Source organism: Podarcis melisellensis (assembly GCF_964234715.1).
Source record: "Podarcis melisellensis genome assembly, chromosome: 8".
In the NCBI taxonomy this organism is placed as follows: Eukaryota; Metazoa; Chordata; class Lepidosauria; order Squamata; family Lacertidae; genus Podarcis; species Podarcis melisellensis.
The window spans coordinates 67,277,978-67,301,183 of NC_138540.1; the positions used below are offsets into that span (position 1 = coordinate 67,277,978).

General features: G+C 46.5%; 1 protein-coding gene and 1 long non-coding RNA gene across 5 annotated transcripts in view; one reads left to right on the forward strand and one right to left on the reverse strand.

Annotated features, from left to right (window-relative positions):
• The window catches only part of CATSPER4 (cation channel sperm associated 4), a 34,747-nt gene extending 25,644 nt beyond the window's left edge, over positions 1-9,103 (reverse strand). Inside the window, exons 1-4 of the mRNA XM_081921729.1 lie at positions 8,988-9,103; positions 7,179-7,259; positions 2,932-3,075; positions 451-552 (exon numbers count right to left, since the gene is read on the reverse strand). Coding sequence (XP_081777855.1) covers positions 451-552; positions 2,932-3,075; positions 7,179-7,259; positions 8,988-9,014 — 354 coding nt within the window. The 5' untranslated portion in view covers positions 9,015-9,103. The remainder of the gene's footprint in view (positions 1-450; positions 553-2,931; positions 3,076-7,178; positions 7,260-8,987) is intronic.
• An 82-nt stretch (positions 9,104-9,185) lies between these two features.
• LOC309375383 overlaps positions 9,186-23,206 on the forward strand; it is a 38,739-nt gene continuing 24,718 nt past the window's right edge. For all 4 annotated transcript variants that reach the window (XR_014170885.1, XR_014170886.1, XR_014170887.1 and 1 more), the window contains exon 1: positions 9,186-9,455. This is a non-coding gene — a long non-coding RNA (uncharacterized lncRNA). The remainder of the gene's footprint in view (positions 9,456-23,206) is intronic.

Here is a 23,206-nt window from a genome sequence, read left to right on the forward strand (position 1 = left end):
ATATACAGTATGTATTTTTCTGTACGCCTTAGCATAGTGTATACAGCCATAGTGTGGTGTAGTGGTTAGAGTGCTGGACTAGGACCTGGGAGACCAGGGTTCATATCACCTCTTACGTGCCCTTTTTCTAAACTAAAAAGTTCTAAACATTGAGACCATTCTTTGTAGGGGAGCCCCTTGATCATTTTGGTTGTCCTTTCCTGAAACTTTTTCCCAAACTCACAATATCCTTTTTCAGGTGAGGCGACCAGAACAGTACCCCAAACATGGTTGCACCATAGATCTGTACAATGGCATTATGGTGTCAGCCATTTTGTTTTCCTTTCCTAAGGATCCCTAGCATGGAATTTGCCTTTTTCCGCAGCTACCACACCCTACTTTCTCTTGAGAGTAACTAAGCGCCCGCAGACAAAGCTGATCTATGCACTGAGGCAGGTGCCCTGTTCTCACCTTCCAGTATAAGGAGAAACCATAGTACCAGTTGAGGATTACTTCGCAGAAAAGGAGAGACATGACAATCATATCTATGGCTGAGAAGAACCCAAAGTATTTCTACAATAAAGGAAGGAAAGAACAAAGTTGGCAGTCTCCCTAGATTAATAATAATAAATAATTTATATTGTGCCCATCTTGCTCTGGGTGGCTTGCAACATATAAAACACAACAAAACATCAAACATTAAAAAACAAGATATCCTATACAGGCAACAAACCCATCAATAAAAACCACCAACAACAACAACCAGTTTACAGTTACAGTTGTACCTTGGTTTTTGAATTTAATCCGTTCCAGGAGTCCATTCGACTTCCAGAACAGTTCGAAAACCAAGGCGTGGCTTCTGATTGGCTGCAGGAGCGTCTTGCAGCCAATCGGAAGCTGCACTGGATGTTTGGCTTCCAAAAATTGTTCGAAAACCGGAACAATCACTTCTGGGTTTTGATCATTTGGGAGCTGAAACATTCAAGTTCAAAGGCGTTTGGCTTCTGAAGTTCCACTGTACAGTATATTCAAAATAAAGTAACTGCCAATCCCAAGTAAACATTTAACCAACACCAATCTGACAAAAATGGAACAGAGGAACCAAAATTATAACCATTTAATACATTTGAAAACATTTTAGCCACTTGCCCCAACCCAAGGTTTGTTTAGCAATGTCCCAGAGGCCTCCCATGAGCCTCTTTTAGCTATTCAGAGTGAGTCTGGGCCCCTAGGCCAGGTGAAAATGGGCCTTGAAGCAGGGAGCAGGTCTTTCTTCCAACACAAAGGCAGATAAGCATTTTCCATGTCATGTTTCTCATTCTCACTGTGAGGTGTATGGTGCAGGACCCTGTACTATATGGTGCGGCCCTCCGAGCTTCACAGTCTGGCCCTCTGGACTCAGCCCAGGCCACAACTCAGCCACAACCCCTATCTCTAGACGACACCCCTTGTCAGCCCCCTTCACACCCTCCTTGGGTGTTTTCGCCTGGCTGGAATGTGTCCTTGAACCCTGATCTTTCTTGCTTGTCTAGATCAGGGTAGGCAAACTAAGGCCCAGGGGACGGATCTGGCCCAATCGCCTTCTCAATCCGGCCCGCAGACGGTCTGGGAATCAGTGTGTTTTTACATGAGCAGAATGTGTCCTTTTATTTAAAATGCATCTCTGGGTTATTTGTGGGGCATAGGAATTCGTTCATTCCCCTCCCCAAAAAATATGGTCCGGCCCCCCACATGGTCTGAGGGACAGTGTACCGGCCCACGGCTGAAAAGGGTTGCTGACCCCTGGTCTAGATGGAGGGAGTGTGACCTTGTGTAGAAGATTTGCATTTGTTGCTCCACCCACTTTTGACTCTGGCCCCACCTACTACTGCTGTGTGCTCACTGGAAGGTTGCCCAAAATGGGAACATGGCCTCCAAATTGAACAGGGTTGCCCACCTGTGCCCTAAAGCCTCGTATCTGGGGCCAACGTGGAAACAGAAGGTTTAGCTCAGGAGTGGTGAACCTCAGGCCCAGGATTTGTGGCTCTCCAGACTTCTCTATCAGGCCCTTGACATCTCAGTTCCCTGGGAAGAGGGTGTGACTGTTAAAGAACTCTGGGAATTGTAGCTCTGGGAGGTGAATAGGCATCTCCTGACAATTCTCAGAAGCCCCCATGACAATCTACGTTTCCCAGGATGCTTTGGGGGAAGCCATACGGCGGAAGCCATACATGTTTTAAGGGACGTGGGTGGCACTGTGGGTTAAACCACAGAGCCTAGGACTTGCTGATCAGAAGGTCGGTGGTTCGAATCCCTGCGACAGGGTGAGCTCCCATTGCTCAGTCCCTGCTCCTGCCAACCTAGCAGTTCAAAGCACATCAAAGTGCAAGTAGATAAATAGGTACCGCTCTGGCGGGAAGGTAAAGGGCATTTCCATGCGCTGCTCTGGTTTGCCAGAAGCGGCTTAGTCATGCTGACCACATGACCCGGAAGCTGTACACTGGCTCCCTCGGCCAATAAAGTGAGATGAGCGCCGCAACCCCAGAGTCGGCCACGACTGGACCTAAGGATCCAGTCTTTACCTTTACCTTTATACATGTTTAAAGTGGCATGAGACTGCTTTAAACGTAGAGTGCCAATAGGGGGCTATGTTAATTGCAATGGGTCTACTCTGAGGAAGCCATAGTTGGATGCAACTCATACAGTCCACTGGTACCCGGTCAACAGAGGAGGGTTCAGGAACCTGTGGCCTTGCAGACATTATTTGATTCCCGCTCCCATCAGTCGCAACCAGCTTAGCCCATGGTGAGGGATGATGGGAGTTGTAGTCCAGCAATATCTGGAGGGCAACAGGTTCCCTACCAATGAACTAGAGAGTCAAAGGGATAACAAAGAGGGAATAATGGTGTGCTGTGCCCATTTAACACTTGGTGGTCCTTTGGCCCTGCCCTGGACTGGTGTGTCAAAGCTCACCTCTTCTAACGTTGGCTCTGTTCGCACAGCAATAGTGATGGCATTGAGGATGATGAAGCTGGCCAGTAGCAGCCTGAAGGCTGGATGATGGAGGAATGTCCCCATGCATGTTTTCGAGATAAATTCTTCCACGTCCCAGTCATCCTGTTGGCGGAAAGAGCAGAATTGTGGGGGTGTCAGTCAGGCTGGGCAGAGGAACTCAGAACATAGGAACGGCACCTTCCCGTCTCTCTCTGCCTGATTCTGTCTTTCTCTGTAGCATGGTCCCTTCTGAATTTATCACTACACTACTGATAGAGAGTCTGGTGATGGGCCTCAGATCAGAGGTGATCATGCAGGGAGACCTTCCTGTGGATACAAAGGTGGCCATTTTGGAGACAGCGGGTGGAGCTGTGGCTATTCCTGAGATGGTGGAGACAGAAGGTCAGCGATACTACAGCACAGGTGGAGGCTACAGCGGTTCCTGGGAAGGCAAGACCTTAGGAGACTCTTCAAGAGCCGATTATGACAACTGAGCTCTCATCAAGTAGAACTTCTCCCTGAATCAAGATTTGTCCTAATGGCTACATTTACAAACAAAACAGAAAGCCTGGAACGTCAGTGAATCTTGTTTAGTTACCTACATGGATCTTCTTCGCCTATGTAGCCTTTGTCACTTGTAGCCTGAAAGCTTCCTCTGCAGAGGCAGTGTGGTGTACAGGTTAGAGTGCTGGGCTCTGACCTGGAAGCCCAGGGTTCAAATCCCTACTCTGCCATGACGCTCACTGGGTTGACCTGGGGCCAGCCACTGCCTCGCAGCCTAACTTACTTCACAGGGTTTCTGTGAGGATAAAATGGGAAAGGAGAACCACGGGTGCCACTTTGACCTCCTTAGAGGAAAAGGAGGTTTATAAGTGTAATAAATAAATAAACGAGAAAGGTGGTTTGCTTAGATTTTGCTCAAAAGTTGGTTTGTTCAAGAGTGGTTTTAAAGCATTTTTGAAAACACTTTTATTTGCCTCCCCCTCTCAGTCCAAGGTTTGTTTGTTTTTAACTTGTTTTGTTTTTAACTTGATGTATTGGGCCCAACAACAGCTAGAAGCTGAGCAAACCTTTAAAAAATAAATAAATAAAACAAAATAGTGCAATGCACTTAAGAGCTGCATAAAGAAGATCTCTATTTATTTATTTATTTATTTATTTATTTATTTAGAGAGTTCCACAAATCTTATGTACATAAATGAACATATTTCCAGCCTAATATTTCTCAGATTTGTGTTACAATAATTTACAAAGTATTACCACCCAATCAACCAAGTTCGCATTACAGTGGTACCTTGGTTCTTGAATGGTTTAGTTGTTGGACAAATTGGCTCCTGAACGCCGCAAACCTGGAAGTAAGTGTTCTGGTTTGTGAACGTTTTTCAGAAGCCGAATGTCCGACATGGCTTCTGTTTGAGTGCAGGAAGCTCCTGCAGCCAACAGAAAGCTGCATCTTGGTTTTTGAACAGTTTCGGGAGTTCAAGAACCAAGGTATCACTGTATAGACCATGTCATTCCTCTGATGGACTGACTCAGCCTCTCCATTTCCGTTGATTCAAGGTTATTCAGTAGCCATCCCATATAGATGCGACATGAGGGCATTTCCATTTTCTCACCCATACTACTCTGGCTTCAATAAGACTTTTTTAAAAAAAAAAAGATATCTGTTTTGCAGACACATCGTCCTCAATCCAATTAAATATTATCAACATTGGGAAAAGTCTAATATTTGCTCCTATCATCAATGTAATCTGCTGCATAATATGTCTCCCAGAATAATAGGCATGTTGACAAGAGTTTAGCTCTTAACACGGCAAGGGAAGGCAACAGAACCACCTTGGTATTAGCAAAAGAGTTAAATGATTCCAGCTGGTCTAGTAAAAAAGGAGATTTTACTGTAAAGCAAAGCCAGAGATCAAACCAAGTGGTCCTTGAAAAGGTTTGTTTATATCCTTTATTTTCTTTTTTTTACACTGGAGGAAACATGCATGACTCAACCGACATTGCATTTGAAGATGATCGAGGGGTTCCTGCGCTGAGTTTCTCGTTTTACGAAGCCTATTAAAATCCCACAATGGCTGTGCAATACCTCCAGTATCTGAGTCAGCATGTCTATGAATGCTGGGGAACACCAGCTCATGTCCTGCTTGTAAGCTTCCCATGGACATCTGCTTGGCCCACGGCCAGCCCTGCAATGAGGCAGAGTGAGGCAGCAGCCTCAGGTGGCAGATTCTGATGTCTGTGCAGCGTCCAGAGCTGTAGTGCTATGTACCCCCTAGGCTAGACTTCTGCCCTCAACTGCAGTAGAAGGCAGTGCCCTTCCCCAGTTGAAGGATGTGGGTGGCGCTGTGGGTTAAACCACTGAGCCTCTTGGGCTTGCCGATCGAAAGGTTGGCGGTTCAAATCCCCGTGACGGGGTGAGCTCCTGTTGTTCGGTCCCAGCTCCTGCCAACCTAGCAGTTCAAACCACACAGTGCAAGTAGATAAATAGGTACCACTCCGGTGGGAAGGTAAACAGCGTTTCCGTGTGCTGCTCTGGTTTCGCCAGAAGCGACTTAGTCATGCTGGCCACAGGACCCGGAAAAACTGTCTGCAGAAGTGGACAAACGCCAGCTCCCTCGGCCTGTAAAGCGAGATGAGCACCGCAACCCCAGAGTCGTTTGTGACTGGACTTAATTGTCAGGGGTCCCTTTACCTTTTACCAAGCCAGTTGGCTTCTGTCTGTGCCTTGGGGAAGGAAACCACCTTTTATTTCACCTCAATCAGCAAAACATCTGGAGCCGACTCTGGCTTGGTCACTGTTAGTATTTGTACTGTATTCATTAGAAAATGTATTTTACAAAGAATAAATTGTACCAGGGGAAAGAAAACCAATGCAATGCAATGCAATGCAATGCAATGCAATGCAACATCTTGTGACTCCAACTAAGGTCACAGAAACACTGAATCATTCCCTTGACAGTTTGTTAACTCCCTTTAAAAGTGAGCATGTGTGTGTCTTAGGTAGGCGTGGGAATTGGAGGAAGGCTGGTTGTTCCCCTGTTTTGCCAATGTTTTGCTGAGTGTGAAGTCGTTGTGTTTGGAGGAGTTGGTGAGGACAGAAGAGCTATAATTTATAGCTTGGACTGCTTCACAGGAGTTTACAGTAAGTAGCAAGAAGACACTCTTGGGCTCAAGAGAGCAAAAGGCATTGCATTGGACTTAGTATATATGTATGACACTGCTTGTAAATAGATGCCATCCTGCAAGTAAAGAGTCGTCTTCAAAGTCTTGTGTGTGGCGTCTACTTCATCCCTAGGGCTTCAAGGGTAAAACTGCTGAATCACTCTGCATGACTCAGAAAAAAATAGCCAACAGCTTGGCCATTGTGGAAAACAGGATTCTGGACCAGATGGAGCAGGGCTCTTACGAAAATTCAGGGATGCAACACTGGAAAAGGTACTATGATACATATATGGTGGAATTGTTTAAACATCAAACAATTTTGGGAAACGATATATAACAAAATGAAAAAAATGTTCAGATATTCATTTAGGAAAACACCAGAAGGTTTTCTATTGGGAATAGTACCAGGAAGTCCAAAGGAAGACAAGACATTATATTTATACGCAACAGAAGCAACAAGGCTATTGATTGCGAAAAATTGGAAAAGTGATATTATACCGACAAAAATAGAGTGGCTTACCAAATTATTGGAGTACTACAATATATCCAAAATAATGGGAGAAATTGGAAGGATCTCAAAAGAGAAGATAGACAGGGACTGGAAGGTGTTTAAAGGATACTTGCAAAACCATATCAAAAAATCAGAACTCCTATTAGAATAAATAAGTTCCGTTTTAAATACTGAAATACTAAATAAGATGGATAACAATGTGTAATAGAAAAAGAAGCATGAAATTAGGTTAAAGGTGTGTGAAAGAAAGCAATAGAAGTGGAAAGAAATTGCAATTGAGTAGATTGGAAGTCTAACACAAAGGTGGGGTGAGGGGTGGTGATGGGAAAAGGAATTACCTGTGGGATTGAGTGTAGGCATGTGTGAACATTTTTAAGGACTGTATGAAATGTATGCTTGTATATTCTCAATACGTGTGTATTAATACTAAAAACTTAAAAAGAAAACCTGGAAAAAAAGAAAGTTCAGGGAGCTCTGGAATAAAGTCAAACAACAAGCAAAGAGATTGAGCCTTGGAGAGGAGAGGCAGGGGAGGGGGGGGGGAGAATACCTGACTACGAGTGACATATCTGCAGTTGATCTCGGGGACTTCTGCTTCAGTAGTAAGTCCCTGACCGCCTACGTCAACCACCTGGGAGACAGGAAAACACAGAGACTCTTGTGGGAGCAGGCTAAACATATTGAACGTGTGTATCATAAGGGAAGAACCGTTTTTCATATCGAGGGTCACATTCCTGATGGGGGGTGAATGCCAGTAGAGGGCAGGGCCAGAGGCAAAAGTGTGTGGGAGCAATAAATGCCATTTCTACCTTTGAACAGTGGCTTAGTTTTACACACACTGACACATGTCCTCCTTCCAAGCAGGGGAAGGAATGTGAGTTTTACACACACACACACACACACACACACCCCTCTACCCTCCGTCCCTGCAAGTAAGAAGCAGAGTTCTAAAACTGCCAGAGTTCAAGGTTGCAATCCATCCAGGCGAAAACACTCAAGGAGGCTGCAAAGCAGGACCAGTAGGGGGGGGGCAGGGAGGCAGAGAAGAGTCCCAAGGGCCAGACGGAGAGGTCCTGAGGGCCACATTCTGGACCTGGGGGTCCCCATCCCTACTAGGAGAACGACAACCTTCTAATCAATCTACTAAGACTTTGTTTTTCTGACCTATCTCTAATGAAAAGCACAGAGGTGGTTGGTTTTTTTATGTCAGTGGAGAGCAGGCAAGTGTAGAGTCAATATATGCAGCATACAACAGACAGGACCTGGTTTTTTGTGATGTGTAATATGCTGGGGGTTGAGGAAATGATCCTTGGTAAGATGAGAACTGGGATGTTACAAGGATATGCCCCTATTTCCATCCATTGGAGGATATGCTTGAACTTCACATCCCTCTCTCCAAATTGCTCCAGCCCCACAAAAATCATTTGGCCTCCTGGGGAGCATCCGAAAGATGGAAGGACTGGAAGGTGAGTGAGATACAAGGATTTCAGCTATATCAAATGTGTATTGTGCTGGGATGGGAGCCGAGAACTGGTGTAATGGAGGGGAAATGTGTTGGAACTGCAGTTCCAGGACTTGTTTTCAGAGCAAGAGTGAAGGCATCATCCACAGGATCTCTAGGCCAACTGCCAGGCCCTCCTTTATCTAGCAAATGAATAAGGTGCTAATGAGGCCTTCAAGTTTTGCTATGGCTTGTGACAGATCAGCACAGGGAAAGGTCACTTCCAGATCACCTCTTTATTGAGCATTTTCCCATTGCATTTCCCTGCCACTTTCCTTATTGCAAAAAGATCTGGGTTTTATTTTATTTTTAGGGAAGTGAATTGGTTGCACAAGACCAATTCCACCTTAACTGTGGAACCCGAATATGCTGGCATGCCATTGAATCCCACCTGCAAATTTACTGCAGTCTGAAAGCACTCAAAGTCACAGAATAAGCAAGCAATCCAGTAGAAGCCGGATACTGCTTTCCTTTTATTTGATGGGGTTCCTGCTTCATGCTAGCAGTGTAAGTGGTGACACCTCCTTGCAACAGGGTTTTGAGGGCTTTTTTTAGCATTCCTAACAGAAAGCTTGGCCTGTTTTCTCCCTGGTAACTAAGCGTAGGATTGCAGCCATGCCACAAGGATGAGAAAAACTTTTAATTTCAACTTTAGTCTAGCTTCGAACCTAAGGGAACATGCAATCCTTGCAGCCATAGCAGCTTTCGAGATGAGGTCCTGCAAGTCAAAATTTGCCACTGCTTCTCTGGGGAGAAGAAAGGTCAGCGGGCAGAAAGGTTTCTGCTGCTCCACAAAGAGAAGGAGGGCAAACTCCGCGGCTTCCTGAAGTTGCGAGAAATCAACCCCCAGGATCTCACCAGAGAGCTCTTACGACGTTCAACCATTGTGCGTGCAGCGTCAAGTCCACCACCTACGAAACCATTCCTCCCTCTTGCATTGTGACCTCAGCATTCTAATATCATGAAATCCTGGCTGTAAGCATGACATCACAAAAGCCTCCATTCTCTCCTGCTATGTGGAATAAACAGGAAATTATAGGGGGAGGGGGGAGGAGAGAGCGGAGGATAAGAGAGAAAACAGCAGGTGGGAGGAACATCAACAGTGGCTGGTGCCCATTGAGATTGATAGGGCAGAAGACAGGGAGCCCAACTGTAGGGGGCGCCAGAGCTAACGGCAGGTGGAGCCCAAGCCAATAGTGGGCAGAGCTAGTTCATTCTAGTTTTGTCTCTGTCCCCTTTCTCCCTGCTGAGGTCCACAAGGGGCAATGCTGAGACTTAGGAGGAGGAAGATTGCAACCAGCTCCATCCCACCCCCCTGGACTGGAGGTAAGTAGGAAGTCAGGCAGGTGGCTGCTGGCAGAAGGCCAACTGAGGTTAGTGGGGTAGAGCCCCATTTACGCAAACAGAGCAGCTACCACTACGGGGCTGGTAGGGTGGATGGAAAGGGAGGAGGCCAATGACAGGAAGAGGCAACTAATTCTAGTTTTGACCCCATTCTCTTCCCCAATGACTTCCACAAAGGCAACGCCATGGTAAGGAAGTGGACCAGCTCTGGGAGTTGTAACTCAGTGAACGGGTAAACTTCCCTTGCCCAGAATTCTTCGAGGAAATGATGGTGCTTCCAATGTGATTTAAAATAGCACATCTTCAGTCTAACATTTCATCATCATGCATGCCTTCTCCCCGATTTGATGGCTCTGCACTTGCACCTTTTGACCACAAAGGGGAGGCAAGAGACCAAGAAATAATATGGAAGCCGCTTTTCCAAAGCTGTGTTAGGCAAATGTGTCTGATCCCATGAAGAGTGAATTAAATACTTCATTGACCCCACCCTTCCCACTTTCAGGGGGCAAGGGCCTTGCAGTGCCACAGCCTGCCCAGGGCCTCCTCACTTGCCTGCCCGACACCCTGGGGCTCTGCCACAGCCTTTTGGCTGGACTAATGCCAGCACCAACAGCCCCTTTTGTGCTGAGTAAAGGTAGCCAGGAGACAGAGGAGTTTGTGGACAAGGAGAGCAAGGTCTCCCTAATCCGAGGGGGGAAAGCCAGAGGAGGGGTTAAAGGCCATCTGGGAAAGAGACAAAGATTTGTTGCTGCTGATGATGACAGTGGTGGTGATGAACAAGCGAAGAAGCTGTAAATAGAAAGGAAGGGGATGAGATAAAAAGAAAGTAGTGAATAGAAAAGACTAGGAAGTATGGAAGAAACAGGTAATTGGCTGGGGGAGTGCGTGTATGGATATTTTTAATTTTATTATTTATTAAATTTGTATACTGCCCTTCATCTGTGGATCTCAAGGCAGTTCACAACATAAAAGTGACGACTGCAAAACAGGGAGAAAACGTTCCTCTTCAACCAGGCCCCGGTGGTTTTGCCAATGCTGCCGTAGGCTAACCTAGCTTTGCTGGCAGAAACACCAAAGTAGATCCAGGGGCTGCAGTCAGGTGCCAGCAGTGGAGGCAGGTTGATTTGGGCCCACGAAACTCAATCTGCCGTCAGCCAGCCCCCACCTGCCTCCCCAGGGAGGTACCACTGCCAATCGGCTTCCTCTTCCTTGCTCTCAGCAGGCTCCACCTTCTCTGGCTCCATCTATCTTTGGCCCTGGCTCCACCTTCTCTTAGCCTCTCTATGTTCCTGGCTCCACCCCACTAACCCCACTGGGCAGCAGCCACCACTCTTCGTCGCTCACATTTCTTTAACCAGAAACAACTCAGTTGTATCATATGACTGTCAGCATGCACATGACAGAATGATAGAATTGTAAAGTTGGAAGGGACCGTGATCTAGCAATCATTTGCCCAATGTGGGCTCAAACGCAGGACCCTGAGATTAAGAGTCTCATGACCCACAGCCTGTGGCAGTATGGCTGGAAGGCATAACAACAGTCAAAACAACAGATGCTAAGGAATTACAGTGGTACCTCGGGTTATATACGCTTCAGGTTACAGACTCTGCTAACCCAGAAATAGTACCTCGGGTTAAGAACTTTGCTTCAGGATGAGAACAGAAATTGTGCTTCGGCGGTGCAGCAGCAGCAGGAGGCCCCATTAGCTAAAGTGGTGCTTCAGGTTAAGAACAGTTTCAGGTTAAGAACAGACCTCCAGAACGAACTAAGTACTTAACCTGAGGTACCACTGTATGCACTTTGCAAAATATGAATAATTCATTTTTTTTCTTTTTTAAACTTGAGATATACATTTGTTAAATAAACAAAACAACAAACAACTGCCTCTAATTTAGTGCTGAATCTAAAGCTTTCTGCAGAAACAGCTTTGGAATACAATTGCTCTAATGCTGCCCAGAAAGGGGGCTTATTTAAATAAGGTTTGGGGACCTTCAGCCCCAGGGACGAAATTTGGCCTCCTGACCTCTCTCTCTCTCCCTAAGCCACACCCCTCCTCAGCCACACCCCTTCTCGCCAGGCCACACTTCTAACCAGAGCAGCACATGGAAACGCCGTTTACCTTCCCGCTGGAGCGGTACCTATTTATCTACTTGCACTTTGATGTGCTTTCGAACTGCTATGTTGGCAGGAGCAGGGACTGAGCAACGGGTGCTCACCCCGTCGTGGGGATTCGAACCGCCGACCTTCTGATCGGCAACTTCTAGGCTCTGTGGTTTAACCCACAGCACTACCCGTGTCCCCTAAGGGGTGCTGTACTAAGGCTGAAATAATGCAAGGAAGTCAGATCCTGGCTTGGATAGTAGACTCTGCCCTGGCAAGCATACCTAGGCACCTTGCTTGCTGCGCTATTAGATTAACAGTTGTAAGGTGGCACAAGGGGCTAGGGGGCTTCCAGCTGCCCCTCTTAGCCCTCTGATTTGGGATCAGCTCTTTTTCTGAAGAAATTCTCCCTTAGACCAAGATGTCCCCTATCTGTCTGTGTGTTGATTGCTGGGTCTGCACACATCAACTTGCTGAATGTTGACCACCACACCTGAAGCACATGTGAAAAAAGCACATTCTATATAAAAAAGAGAATGGCAGAACGCTCTGTACAGGAGACAGATCTTTGTCCTCTTCTGGTACATGGCAGGGGGATTTTCTGCCAGGAGTTCTGACTTCCAGTTGTTTACCAATAGCCCCCTCCCTCCCCCAGGGCAAAAAGAGGCGATTGGAATTCCTGATCTGTAATAGATGGAGATGATTTCATTTATGAATCACTTCCCGTGAGGCATCCCGAAGCGATGTGCAATAGCACACGTAAAACAACTGCATATGGAAAACTTTTTCTTTTCTAAAAAAAAGAGAATTGTGGTTTAAAACAACAACAGCGCATACATAAAATCAATTCAGACTAAAGACAGATACCAACTGGGAGAAAGATTTTAGATGGTGCCTTGAAGGAGGAACATTTGTCTGATGGGCTCTCCAATGGAAGGCGAGAGGCTGGGGACACCCGATTTAGGCATCGCACAGGGCAGGCACTGCTGAAATTTGAAGCGCCAATATCCGCCATTGTAGCACATCGAAGGACTGGTTTCAACATTTTGTAATAGGCCTCCTGATGGTATCTACGAAGGCCCTCTCCTGCAGAACATAGGAACTGTTTAGGGTATGCAGGGAGCGAGGCAATGTTTTAAGCATCCTGTATCCGCAAAGCATCCCAGCACCATGGTTTGTAAGGCACACTGCAGAAGAAGAAGAAGAAGAAGAAGAAGAAGAAGAAGAAGAAGAAGAAGAAGAAGAAGAAGAAGAGGAGTTTGGATTTGATATCCCGCCTTTCACTCCCTTTAAGGAGTCCCAAAGCGGCTAACATTCTCCTTTCCCTTCCTCCCCCACAACAAACACTCTGTGAGGTGAGTGGGGCTGAGAGACTTCAGAGAAGTGTGACTAGCCCAAGGTCACCCAGCAGCTGCATGTGGAGGAGCGGAGACGCGAACCCGGTTCCCCAGATTACGAGTCCACCGCTCTGAACCACTACACCACACTGACTCTCCCCCTGAGCCACCAGCTTGCACATGGCTCTGCCCCAAGCCACTATTTTGCCATTGGTGGATTTCGGTTTTCCCAGGAAAAAGGAACGTTGATCCCAGATGCTCGGAGCCCGTCCACACCTGCTGGACACGATGCAGCCTCACCTGATTGCCACCTCGATTTCCCTCAAAGGGAGCCTGAGAACCCTGCGCAAGGATATTCCCGTTGGTAATAAACAGCTCTTGCCAGCTCTGTCCCGGAGTCAGTCGGCCTTTTCTGTTGCTGCTTCAGATCAACCGATTTCCATCTTTACCCACCGGCTGTATATCCCTCCCGTAACCACGGTTACGTGGGCTAGGCAATTAATTGCCCCTTCAGCATGCAGCTGCGGGCATCGTTAACACAGTGGCAGCAGCAGGGGAGGAATTAGAGATAATTATAAGCCTGGGTGGTGTCCCAGCTGCAGAGAGCTGCACCACCCAAGTTTACGGTCTGACTGCATCTTCCAGCTCATGGGGCTTCAACAGCGCCTTTGAACACCCCCTCCCCCCCAATTCCCTAAAACAGCAAAAAGCAAACCAGAGCCTCCACCCAACAGAAGAGCCACTTCTCAGGAGTCTTCTTGATGGCAAAGTGGAATGCAAACAGTTTATTCCACATTTTGCATGCGGCGAATGCCATTTGGGGCCCAGTTCTTCTCAAGGGGCATGTTAAAAGTCCATGGCATCTATTTTTATTCATTTCCTTTAAACGATTTATTAGCTGCTCCCATTATAAAATAGCAGAACGGTGCAAGGAAATGCTCCACGTCAGTCTGAAGCAGATGCCGAGAATCGCACAGTTAAGCTGTATTTTAAGCCGTATTTTAATCAACTGTTTGTTTGTTTGTTGTTTTCTATTACGTTTTATTGTAATTCACATTTGGTGTTAGCCGCCCTGAGCCCAGCCCTGGCCAGGGAGGCCGGGGTATAAATAAAAATTTATTATTACTATAATTTATTGGTGCTGTGGGTTAAAAACCACAGAGCCTAGGACTTGCCAATCAGAAGGTCGGCGGTTCGAATCCCCGTGACGGGGTGAGCTCCCATTGCTCGGTCCCTGTTCCTGCCAACCTAGCAGTTCGAAAGCACGTCAAAGTGCAAGTAGATAAATAGGTACCGCTCCGGCGGGAAGGTAAACGGTGTTTCCGTGCTCTGCTCCAGTTCACCAGAAGCAGCTTAGTCATGCTGGCCACAACCCCAGAGTCGGCCACGACTGGACCTAATGGTCAGGGGTCCCTTTACATTTACCTTATTAAAATTACAGCAGGACAACAACAGACAAACAAGAAGGCAAGAATTAAAAATGCCACAGGTAAATGGCAAAGTCTTAAGCATGCTGATGCAAGAGGGGATTGTTGGAATATTCTATGGGTTCCGAAAACAGACACAGCTTTTGAGTCATTGATCGTTTGAGGCAGATGTGTTACTTGCTTCCCCCAAACCCGTTATTGATAAAGTGCAATGGAATGTTCAAACATAATTACTTTTTATGATTATAATGAAAGTCAGGACCTGCCAGGGACATGGGCGGTGGCAAAATGGCTGCCCTAAGCCATTGTTTCCCCCAACAATTACCCAAGAAGGATGTTATGTACAGAGTCCTTTAGCAGAGGCATTTTGCGTGGTGTCACAGTGGTGGCTGGCCCCTTACTTAATAAACTCCTTTACCCCTTAAATAGTCAGTAGATCACTATGGTCTGCAGGAACATATCCTGCAAGTTCCAAAGATTTCAGAAGCTTGTCAAACAGGGACTTCCAGGCTGCCCTCGTTCTGTGGAATAGCATTCCTCTCAACATACGGCAAGCTCCCACTCTTTGCACTTTCCGGAAACAATTGAAGACATTCTTGTTCCGACAGGCAGTTCCAGCTGGATAAATGGGTCTATGCCATGAGTGTTGGTTTTGTACTGTTTTTGTTTTCTTTTAAAGGTATCTGTGGTTTTTGTGTGTGGTTTCAAGTGTTTTTTCTTGGTTGTATTGAACATCACCTTGAGACTATTGTGTAGATGGCAATTAATAAACTAATAGTAATAATCATAACAGGAGTATCATAAAATCATAGGACTGTAGAGTTGGAAGAAATCCCAACGGCAACCTAGTCCAACCCCCTGCAATGCTGGAATCTCAGCTAAAGCATCCATGACAGATGACCATCCAACCTCTGCTTTAAAACTTCCATGAAATAAGAATATAACATCCACAACCCCCTGAGGGAATCTGTTCCACTGTCGAACAGCTCTTTCAGAAAGTTCCTCCTGGTGTTTAGTCGGAATCTCCTGTTGTAGTAACCTGAATCCCTTTGGTTTGGTTCCTACCCTCCAGAGCAGGAGAAAACAAGCTTGCTCCATCTTCCATGTGACAGCCCTTGAGATATTTAAAGATGGCTATGCTATCTCCTCTCAGTCTGCTCTTTTCCCAGACTAAACATACCCAACTCCTTCAACCATTCCTCATAAGGCTTGGTTTCCAGACCCTTGATGATCTTGGTCACTCCTCTCTGCACACATTCCAGCTTGTCAATATTCTTCTAAATTGTGGTGCTCAAAATTGAACACTTGGTCTGGACCCTATACTCCTGTTGGTGCAGCCTAGAATAGCATTAGCATCTTTTACTGCTGCATCACACTTGTTGACTCATGTTAAACTTGTGGTTCACTAAGACCCTTGAAAAAGCATCATAGGCCGGACCAACCCCACAGGTGGTTAGGTCACACTCATCCCGGCACACATCATGTCCTGCTGTTGAGTATGGATTTGAACCTTGGTCTTCCAATGGGGTGACTTTTGGTCATTCACCACCTCTCAACTAATCTACCCAATCTACCTTTCAGGGCTGTTGTCAGGATAAAATTGGGGTGGGGAAGAACCGTTCATGTCACCTTGAGCTCCTTGGAGGAAAGATGGGATATAATGATTGATAAACAAACAAACAAACAAACAAACAAACCCCGCCCATCTGGCTGGGCTTCCCCAGCCACTCTGAGCAGCTTCCAACAAAATATTAAAATACAGTAATGCATCAAACATTAAAAGCTTCCCTAAACAGGGCTGCCTTCAGATGTCTTCTAAAAGTCTGGTAGTTGTTTTTCTCTTTGACATCTGGTGGGAGGGTGTTCCACAGGGCGGGTGCCACTACCAAGAAGGCCCTCTGCCTGGTTCCCTGTAACTTGGCTTCTTGCAGTGAGGGAACCGCCAGAAGGCCCTCAGCGTTGGACCTCAGTGTCCGGGTAGAATGATGCAGGTGGAGACACTCCTTCAGGTATACTGGGCTGAGGCCATTTAGGGAGGAACTGGGTCTGTGGCAAGTTGACGTCCTGTTTGAAGATGCGCTGGGACTGCTTTCTAATGCAGGCTCCTCACATGAGATGCTGCCCTGGCCTGGAGACAACTGTTTGCTTCGCCCACTAGATGGTGACAAAGAGTTACGCTCTGGCCCACCAAAAAGCTCCAAGGGGCCCAAACTTGGTTGACTCTCATGAAGTCCACAACTTTGGGAAATGGGCCTCCTGTTTCCATTTCACCACTGATTCGTCAAAATAGAGAGCAGCCTAGATGAGAGGATAGTAAGCGAACTTGTACAGAACTGGCTAGAAAGCCCTGTCAATGGTAAAGTGGTTCTACAGGAGTTCAATAGCTTCTGGAATCAGGAAAGTATCCCCCCCCCCCAAAAAAAAAGTGCCCTTCCAAGGAATCGCAGCAATGTTGCCTGATGCGTGGTTTATTCAATTTCTCATTGGAGACAAGGGCATCAGAAGGAGCAACTGTGCACACTAGTTATTTGGGAAGCTGGACATGTGACATGGGGTGAAACTATAAGATGTATATAAGGATTGTGGGCGATGCCATGTGTACTTTGCTTCTGACATTGGCAGTGAAAGCGCATCAACGATGCTGGGTACAAAGCCTACATCTTCCGTCATCCCTGATTATTGGCCATGCCATCTGGGGCTTGCGGGAACTGGAGTCCAGCAGCTTCTGGGGTCCATAGGTTCCCCACCCCTGCACTACCTGATCTTTCAGAAAAACAAAACCCGAAGATGGACTTCAGATCTCGAGCATCTTGGACATTCCTTCCACTATGGAGCTATGACCCATTTTGAAATGAAATTCCTGATTGGCTGACCATATTAGAAAGGGAATAAGCACAGCCTCCTTAAAAAAAATTATTTTTTTTAAAAAAACACCCTATATTCTAGTCTGGCTGAACTGTTGAGAAGAAGCAGGTCCTTTTTCTTCTGGTGAGCATCAATGCCAAAAATGGAAAGAAAGAGAAAAGGTTTGTCTGAACAGTTTTATCGCCTTCTCCGACTCATCCCCCAAGCATTTCTCCTCGACCTGAGGAACTCTTGCTGGGACAGAGAGTGGGGTGGATGTCAGCATCAGGAAGAAGCGCTGGAAACCAGATGGGATTGAGAGGTGGGAAAATAGCCAGGAAGGGCCTGGAAATGAATGAGTCGGCAGCATGAATCATCTTTTGCCCCCAAGCAGAAAAAAGCTTGTAGGCTGGGGTGTTGCTATGGGGTAGTCCAAGGGGCGCAAACACCAACCAGGTCTTTCTTGCCAAGCCCCCAAATCTATCCCAAAGGTAGGGAACTTTTATCTGCCACATTCCCTTCTGTTCAACCTTCTGAGAACCATATGTCAGTGCTGGGCGGGGCCAGAGACAAAGGTGGGTGGGTGTAATTATTATACATGTTAGCTTTATACAGTAGGCTGGCTTCTTCACACACTCACAAACCCCACTCCCTTTCTTCCATCCAGGAAAGCAAGACATCTTCAGGAGAAGAAAAGGCTTAAGGAGGAAACCCTACACAAATCCGGAGTGTGGTCCCTAAGGCGGTTGGATGGTGCTTTGTACACCTCCTTCTGGCAACTCCTGCAGCCAAGCTGGTGCCAAATGTATTGCTCTGCTTTGCTTTGGACCACATCAGCGAGGCTGAGAGGGGAGGGGTCTTGCCATCTGGGCAGCCCAGGACCTCCACACACACTGCCCAGGTTTGCACCCCCATAGAGGTTACTATGCAGTTTGACTTCGTCTCTGAAGGCGCACTCTCTCGAGATAGATGGGCGCCAACAACAAGGCAAGCAAGAGGCATTATCAGAGTCCAAGGACACATTCCAGCCAAGCATAACACTCAGGGTGTGAGGCTGCGCCAGTTGAGGGATGGGGTCTAGGGCAAGGGGTTGGCAAACTAAGGCCCGGGGGCTGGATGCGGCCCAATTGCCTTCTCAATCCGACCCGCAGACAGTCCTGGAATCAGTGTGTTTTTACATGAGTAGAATGTGTTCTTTTATTTAAAATGCATCTCTGGGTTATTTGTGGGGCATAGGAATTCGTTCATTTCCCCCCAAAAAATATAGTCCGGCCCACCACATGGTCTGAGGGACAGTGGACTGGCCCACGGCTGAAAAAGTTGCTGAACCCTAGTCTAGGGAAAGTTCTAAGGGTCAAATAGAAAGGTCTGGAGGGCCACATTTGGCTCCCAAGGCCTGAGGTTATGTGCTCCTGCTGAAACTAGCATATGCATATTTTATGCCAATGTGTGCCACTTGATGCAAATTTGTGTCAGGAACCTGTGCCCCCCAGTTTTTTAAATAGCTGACAGCCTCCCTGCTTATAGGGTTGCTTGGAGTGGGTCAGCACATCAGAGCCCAGGGGAACCCCAATGGATCAACATAGGAGAGGGTGGTAAGCAAGTAGCGCCACGACTCCACCCAGCCAAAACGTGGCCATTGGCCTGAATGAAGAACCACCACCAAGTTAAGTTTGGAATATAGAGGTTTCAAATCCCAACTCAAAAGGCCACCTGTACCTGAGAAAGTCACGCTCACAAATTCTTGGCTGCACATTGGCTGTGTTGCACCATGCATTTACAGCTCACACTGGGTGTTGGGAATCATAGTTCTGTGAGAATTATAGTTCCCAATGTTCTTTGTGTGGGGTGCATTAAACATGCTTTGAATGCATGGTGCATAGACAACCATTTTGAGCATTTATAAGGGTGGGGGGAGCAGTTTGGTGAAAATCCAGCAGGGCAATTGTGGGAGACAAAGAGGCACAGCGAACAAAGTACTGGAGGAAACAGTATAATTTGTTTACAAAAGGCTCTCCAGTTTTCTGTTGTGATGCCTAATGACTTTTAAGCCAAATTCAAGGAGGACAAGGCTATCAATGGCTCTTAGTCATCATCTTCCCATTCCATTCAGAATAAGAGGCAGCATGGGGCAGGCAAGGCGCAGAGCACCTGTTTTGCATGCCAAAGAACACAGGTTCAATCCCTGCCATCTCTTGGTAGGTCTGAAAAAGACTCCTTGTCTGACACCCTAGGACAGTTGCTGGCAGCCAGTGTAGACAGCACTTAGCCAGCTGGTCAATGGTTACAGTCAGTGTTAAGACATATTTCCATTTCCTTTCTTTTTTTATTTTTATTTTATAAACGTCACACTTTACATTTCAATAATATAGGTCAAATAAATCAAAAAGTGACATTTTAGAAAGAAGAAGGTTGGAGAGAGAAATATAAAGACAGAATGTTACATTAATCTGAACACATTGTGCTAGCTGTGATTCCTGTGTTGCATGGGGTTGGACTAAATCACCCTTGGGCCCCTTCCAATCTTCCAATTCTATGATTCTAAGGAGATAAATAATCTCTCACTCTACCAGTACTGGATTGCCAGTAGTACATCTGCATAGGATCTTGGGGTCTTAGTAGACCACAGGCTTAACATGAGCCAACAGTGTGATGCAGCAGCAGAAAAAGCTAATGCTATTCTAGATTGCATCAACAGAAGTAGAGTGTCCAGATAAAGAGAAGTAATAGTCCCGCTCTAGTCTGCCTTGATCAGACCACACCTAGAATATTGTGTCCAGTTCCGGGAACCACAATTTAAGAAGGATGTTGACAAGCTGGAACATGTGCAGAGGAGGGCAACCAAAATGATTAAGGGTCTGGAAACCAAGCCTTCTGAAGAACAGTTGAGTGAGCTGGGTATGTTTAGCCTGGGAAAGAGCAGACTGTGATGAGATATGATAGCCATCTTCAAATATCTCACATGGAAGATGGAGCAAGCTTGTTTCCTCCTTTGTCTGGAGGGTGGCAACATGAGAACGGGCCTTTTCTGCATTGGCTCTGTTTATGGAGCACTCTCCCCAGGGAGGTTTGGCTGGCACCTTCATTATACACCTTTAGGCACCAGGCGAAAATATTCCTTTTTAACCAGGCCTTTGGCTGAATGACATCTGATGCCCTTTTAAAATGTGTTGTGGAAACGGGGGGTTACAGTGGTACCTTGGGTTAATTACTTAATTCGTTCCGGGGTTCGTACTTAACCTGAAACGGTTCTTAACCTGAAGCACCACTTTAGCTAATGGGGCTTCCCGTTGCTGCCACGCCACCGCAGCACGATTTCTGTTCTCATCCTGAAGCAAAGTTCTTAACCTGAAGTACTATTTCTGGGTTAGCAGAGTCTGTAACCTGAAGCGTATGTAACCTGAAGCGTATGTAACCTGAGGTACCACTGTATTGGGTTGTCTTGGCTTTTATTTTTACTATGTATTTAATATCTCAATTTTATGTTGTGAACTGCCCTGAGATCTATGGTTATAGAAGGTATACAAATTTAATTAACTTAGCAACAACAACGGGACGTGGGTGGTAGTGTGGGTTAAACCACAGTGCCTAGGACTTGCCGATCGCAAGGTTGGCAGTTCGAATCCCCGCGGTGGGGTGAGCTCCTGTTGCCCGGTTCCAGCTCCTGCCAACCTAGCAGTTCAAAAGCACCCCAAAGTACAAGTAGATAAATAGGTACCACTCTCTAGCGGGAAGGTAAACGGTGTTTCCATGGGCTGCGCTGGTTCGCCAGACGCGGCTTAGTCACGCTGGCCACGTGACCTGGAAGCTGTCTTCGGACAAGCGCCGGCTCCCGGCCTCTTGAGCGAGATGAGCGCGCAACCCTAGAGTCGGTCTGACTGGACCTGATGGTCAAGGGTACCTTTACCTTTTTAACAACAACAACACCCCCCCCCAAACCAAGGAGATTCCCACCAAACACCAGGAAGAATAATCTTGCAGTAAGAGAGGTTGTGGACTCTCCTTTCTTGGGTTTTTTAAAGCAGAGATTGGATGGCCATTTGCCATGGATGCTCTTAGTTTGGATTCCTGCATTGCAGGGGATGGGACTAGATGACCCTTGGGGTCCCACCCAACTCTACAATTCTATGATTCTATGTTCCTATAAATACTAGTTCCTGGGAAACACAATCAGCTGCTGCACTCATGTCCTGTTTGTGGTTGGCTGCTGTGGTCAGCAGGATGCCAGACTAAGACGGGCCTCTGGTCTGATGCAGCAGGGCTTTTCTTGTGACCATAACAACTCTTCTGCATCAGAGGCAGAAAGCACTTCTTCCTTTTCATCTCCTGAATGAGCCTCTTTGTCTCAGGCGAGAGTGAAATCCATCACCAAATCTAGGGTTAGCCACGGAATGTGGGTGCCGTCATTCAAGATGACACGGAGATAGAAGTTTGACATTAAATTTGCATTTCATGGTTTGAACGTCAAGTTGCAAGACACACATTTTAAAATTCCTTCACCACCCCCACTCTCCGACGGCTGAATTTGAGAGCCAGTGCGGTGTAGTGGTTTGAGTGTCAGAATAGGACCAAGCAGGCCAGGGCTGAAACCCACACTGGGCCATGAAGCTCGCTGGCTGACCTTGGGCCATTCGCTGCCTCTCAGCCTAGCCTCCCTCACAGGGTTGTAGTGGGGATTAAATGAGGACGGGGAGAACCACGTGCTCTACCTTGAGCTCCTTTGAGGAAAAGGTGGGACATAAATGAAATAAAAATAATAAATGTTATTAATGTCATATTATGCTGATGTTTCAGCTTGGCAAAAGATGGATGTTGCATCCGTACATTGCATTTCAGAGGTTGTGCTTTGCCTATGGGGTGGTGAGATTTCTCAGCCAGGAGTAGATCTTGCACTGGCAGTCATGAGCAAGCTACAAATCAGGCAACATGCCCTAGGGTTGCCATGTTTCAAAAAGCATCATTCCTGACACCAGGAACCCACCTAAATTGTTGAGCTTTGGGGGGGGGGGGATTTCCCCCAACAATAATGATTTTAAGATTTTGGAGCTGTTTTCGCTGCTTTTTCCATCACATTGCCCTACATCCAGATTTTCCCTGACAATTTGCCAATTCAGCAAAATTCCCCCCCGACGCCATTTTTACGCCCGAAAACCAGGACATTTTCCTGGCGTATGGCAAGCCTAACATGCCCATCACACTCCTCTGCACGTCAAACTTCAGCTTGAAGATCAGTTCAAAGACCTTACAGCTGAATTGCCAAAGCTGTTAAGATACCATCACACATCAATGAATTCCTGTATGCAAATCCCCAACAATTTTGCATTGGTTTTGCATGCTGCTATTTATAATGTTTTGCCTGTGTGACTTGCTTTTTTGGGGTGCTTTTTGGGGGGTAAACAGTCCTGGAAAGCTTTGGCAAAGGCCAAGATATAAAACTTTAGAATAAATAAATAACTGGGTCTTGCGTGCCCCCAAGAGGAACTGCAAGCCTGTCTTTTCAGCAGGGATGGGCAACCTGCAGCACTGCAGAAGGTGCCGGACTCTAATTTTCATACTACACCCAAGGAACACAGAGAGATAAATCACAAACTCTGTATGTAGTTTACAAAAACCCATTAACAATAATATACAGCATTTCACCACCTTCTGTTACATTAAATCTCAAATAATATATATAATGCCAAAAGAATAATGGCATGCGCAATTTTGAGATACTGAATTGCACAAGCCATTATTATTTTGGCACTGTGTATATTATAAACTACATACAGAGTTGCTTAGTTTGTGGATTCTAACTCCCAGCAGACCCAGCAGGCAAACCAGCAATCAGGGATGCAGAGAGATATAGTCTAGCACATTGCAAAGGCTAAAGGTTCCTGGACCCCAGTTTTACAGGGCAGGTTTCCTTTAGAAGAGAGAGCACTGGAGATGTCTGGGATCTCTCAGACACTAAGCTGTCCTGAACCCCTGGCCTAACTGGCAGCAAGGCAGCATGCCAAGTCAAAAGTTCAAAGTGCAAGGATCA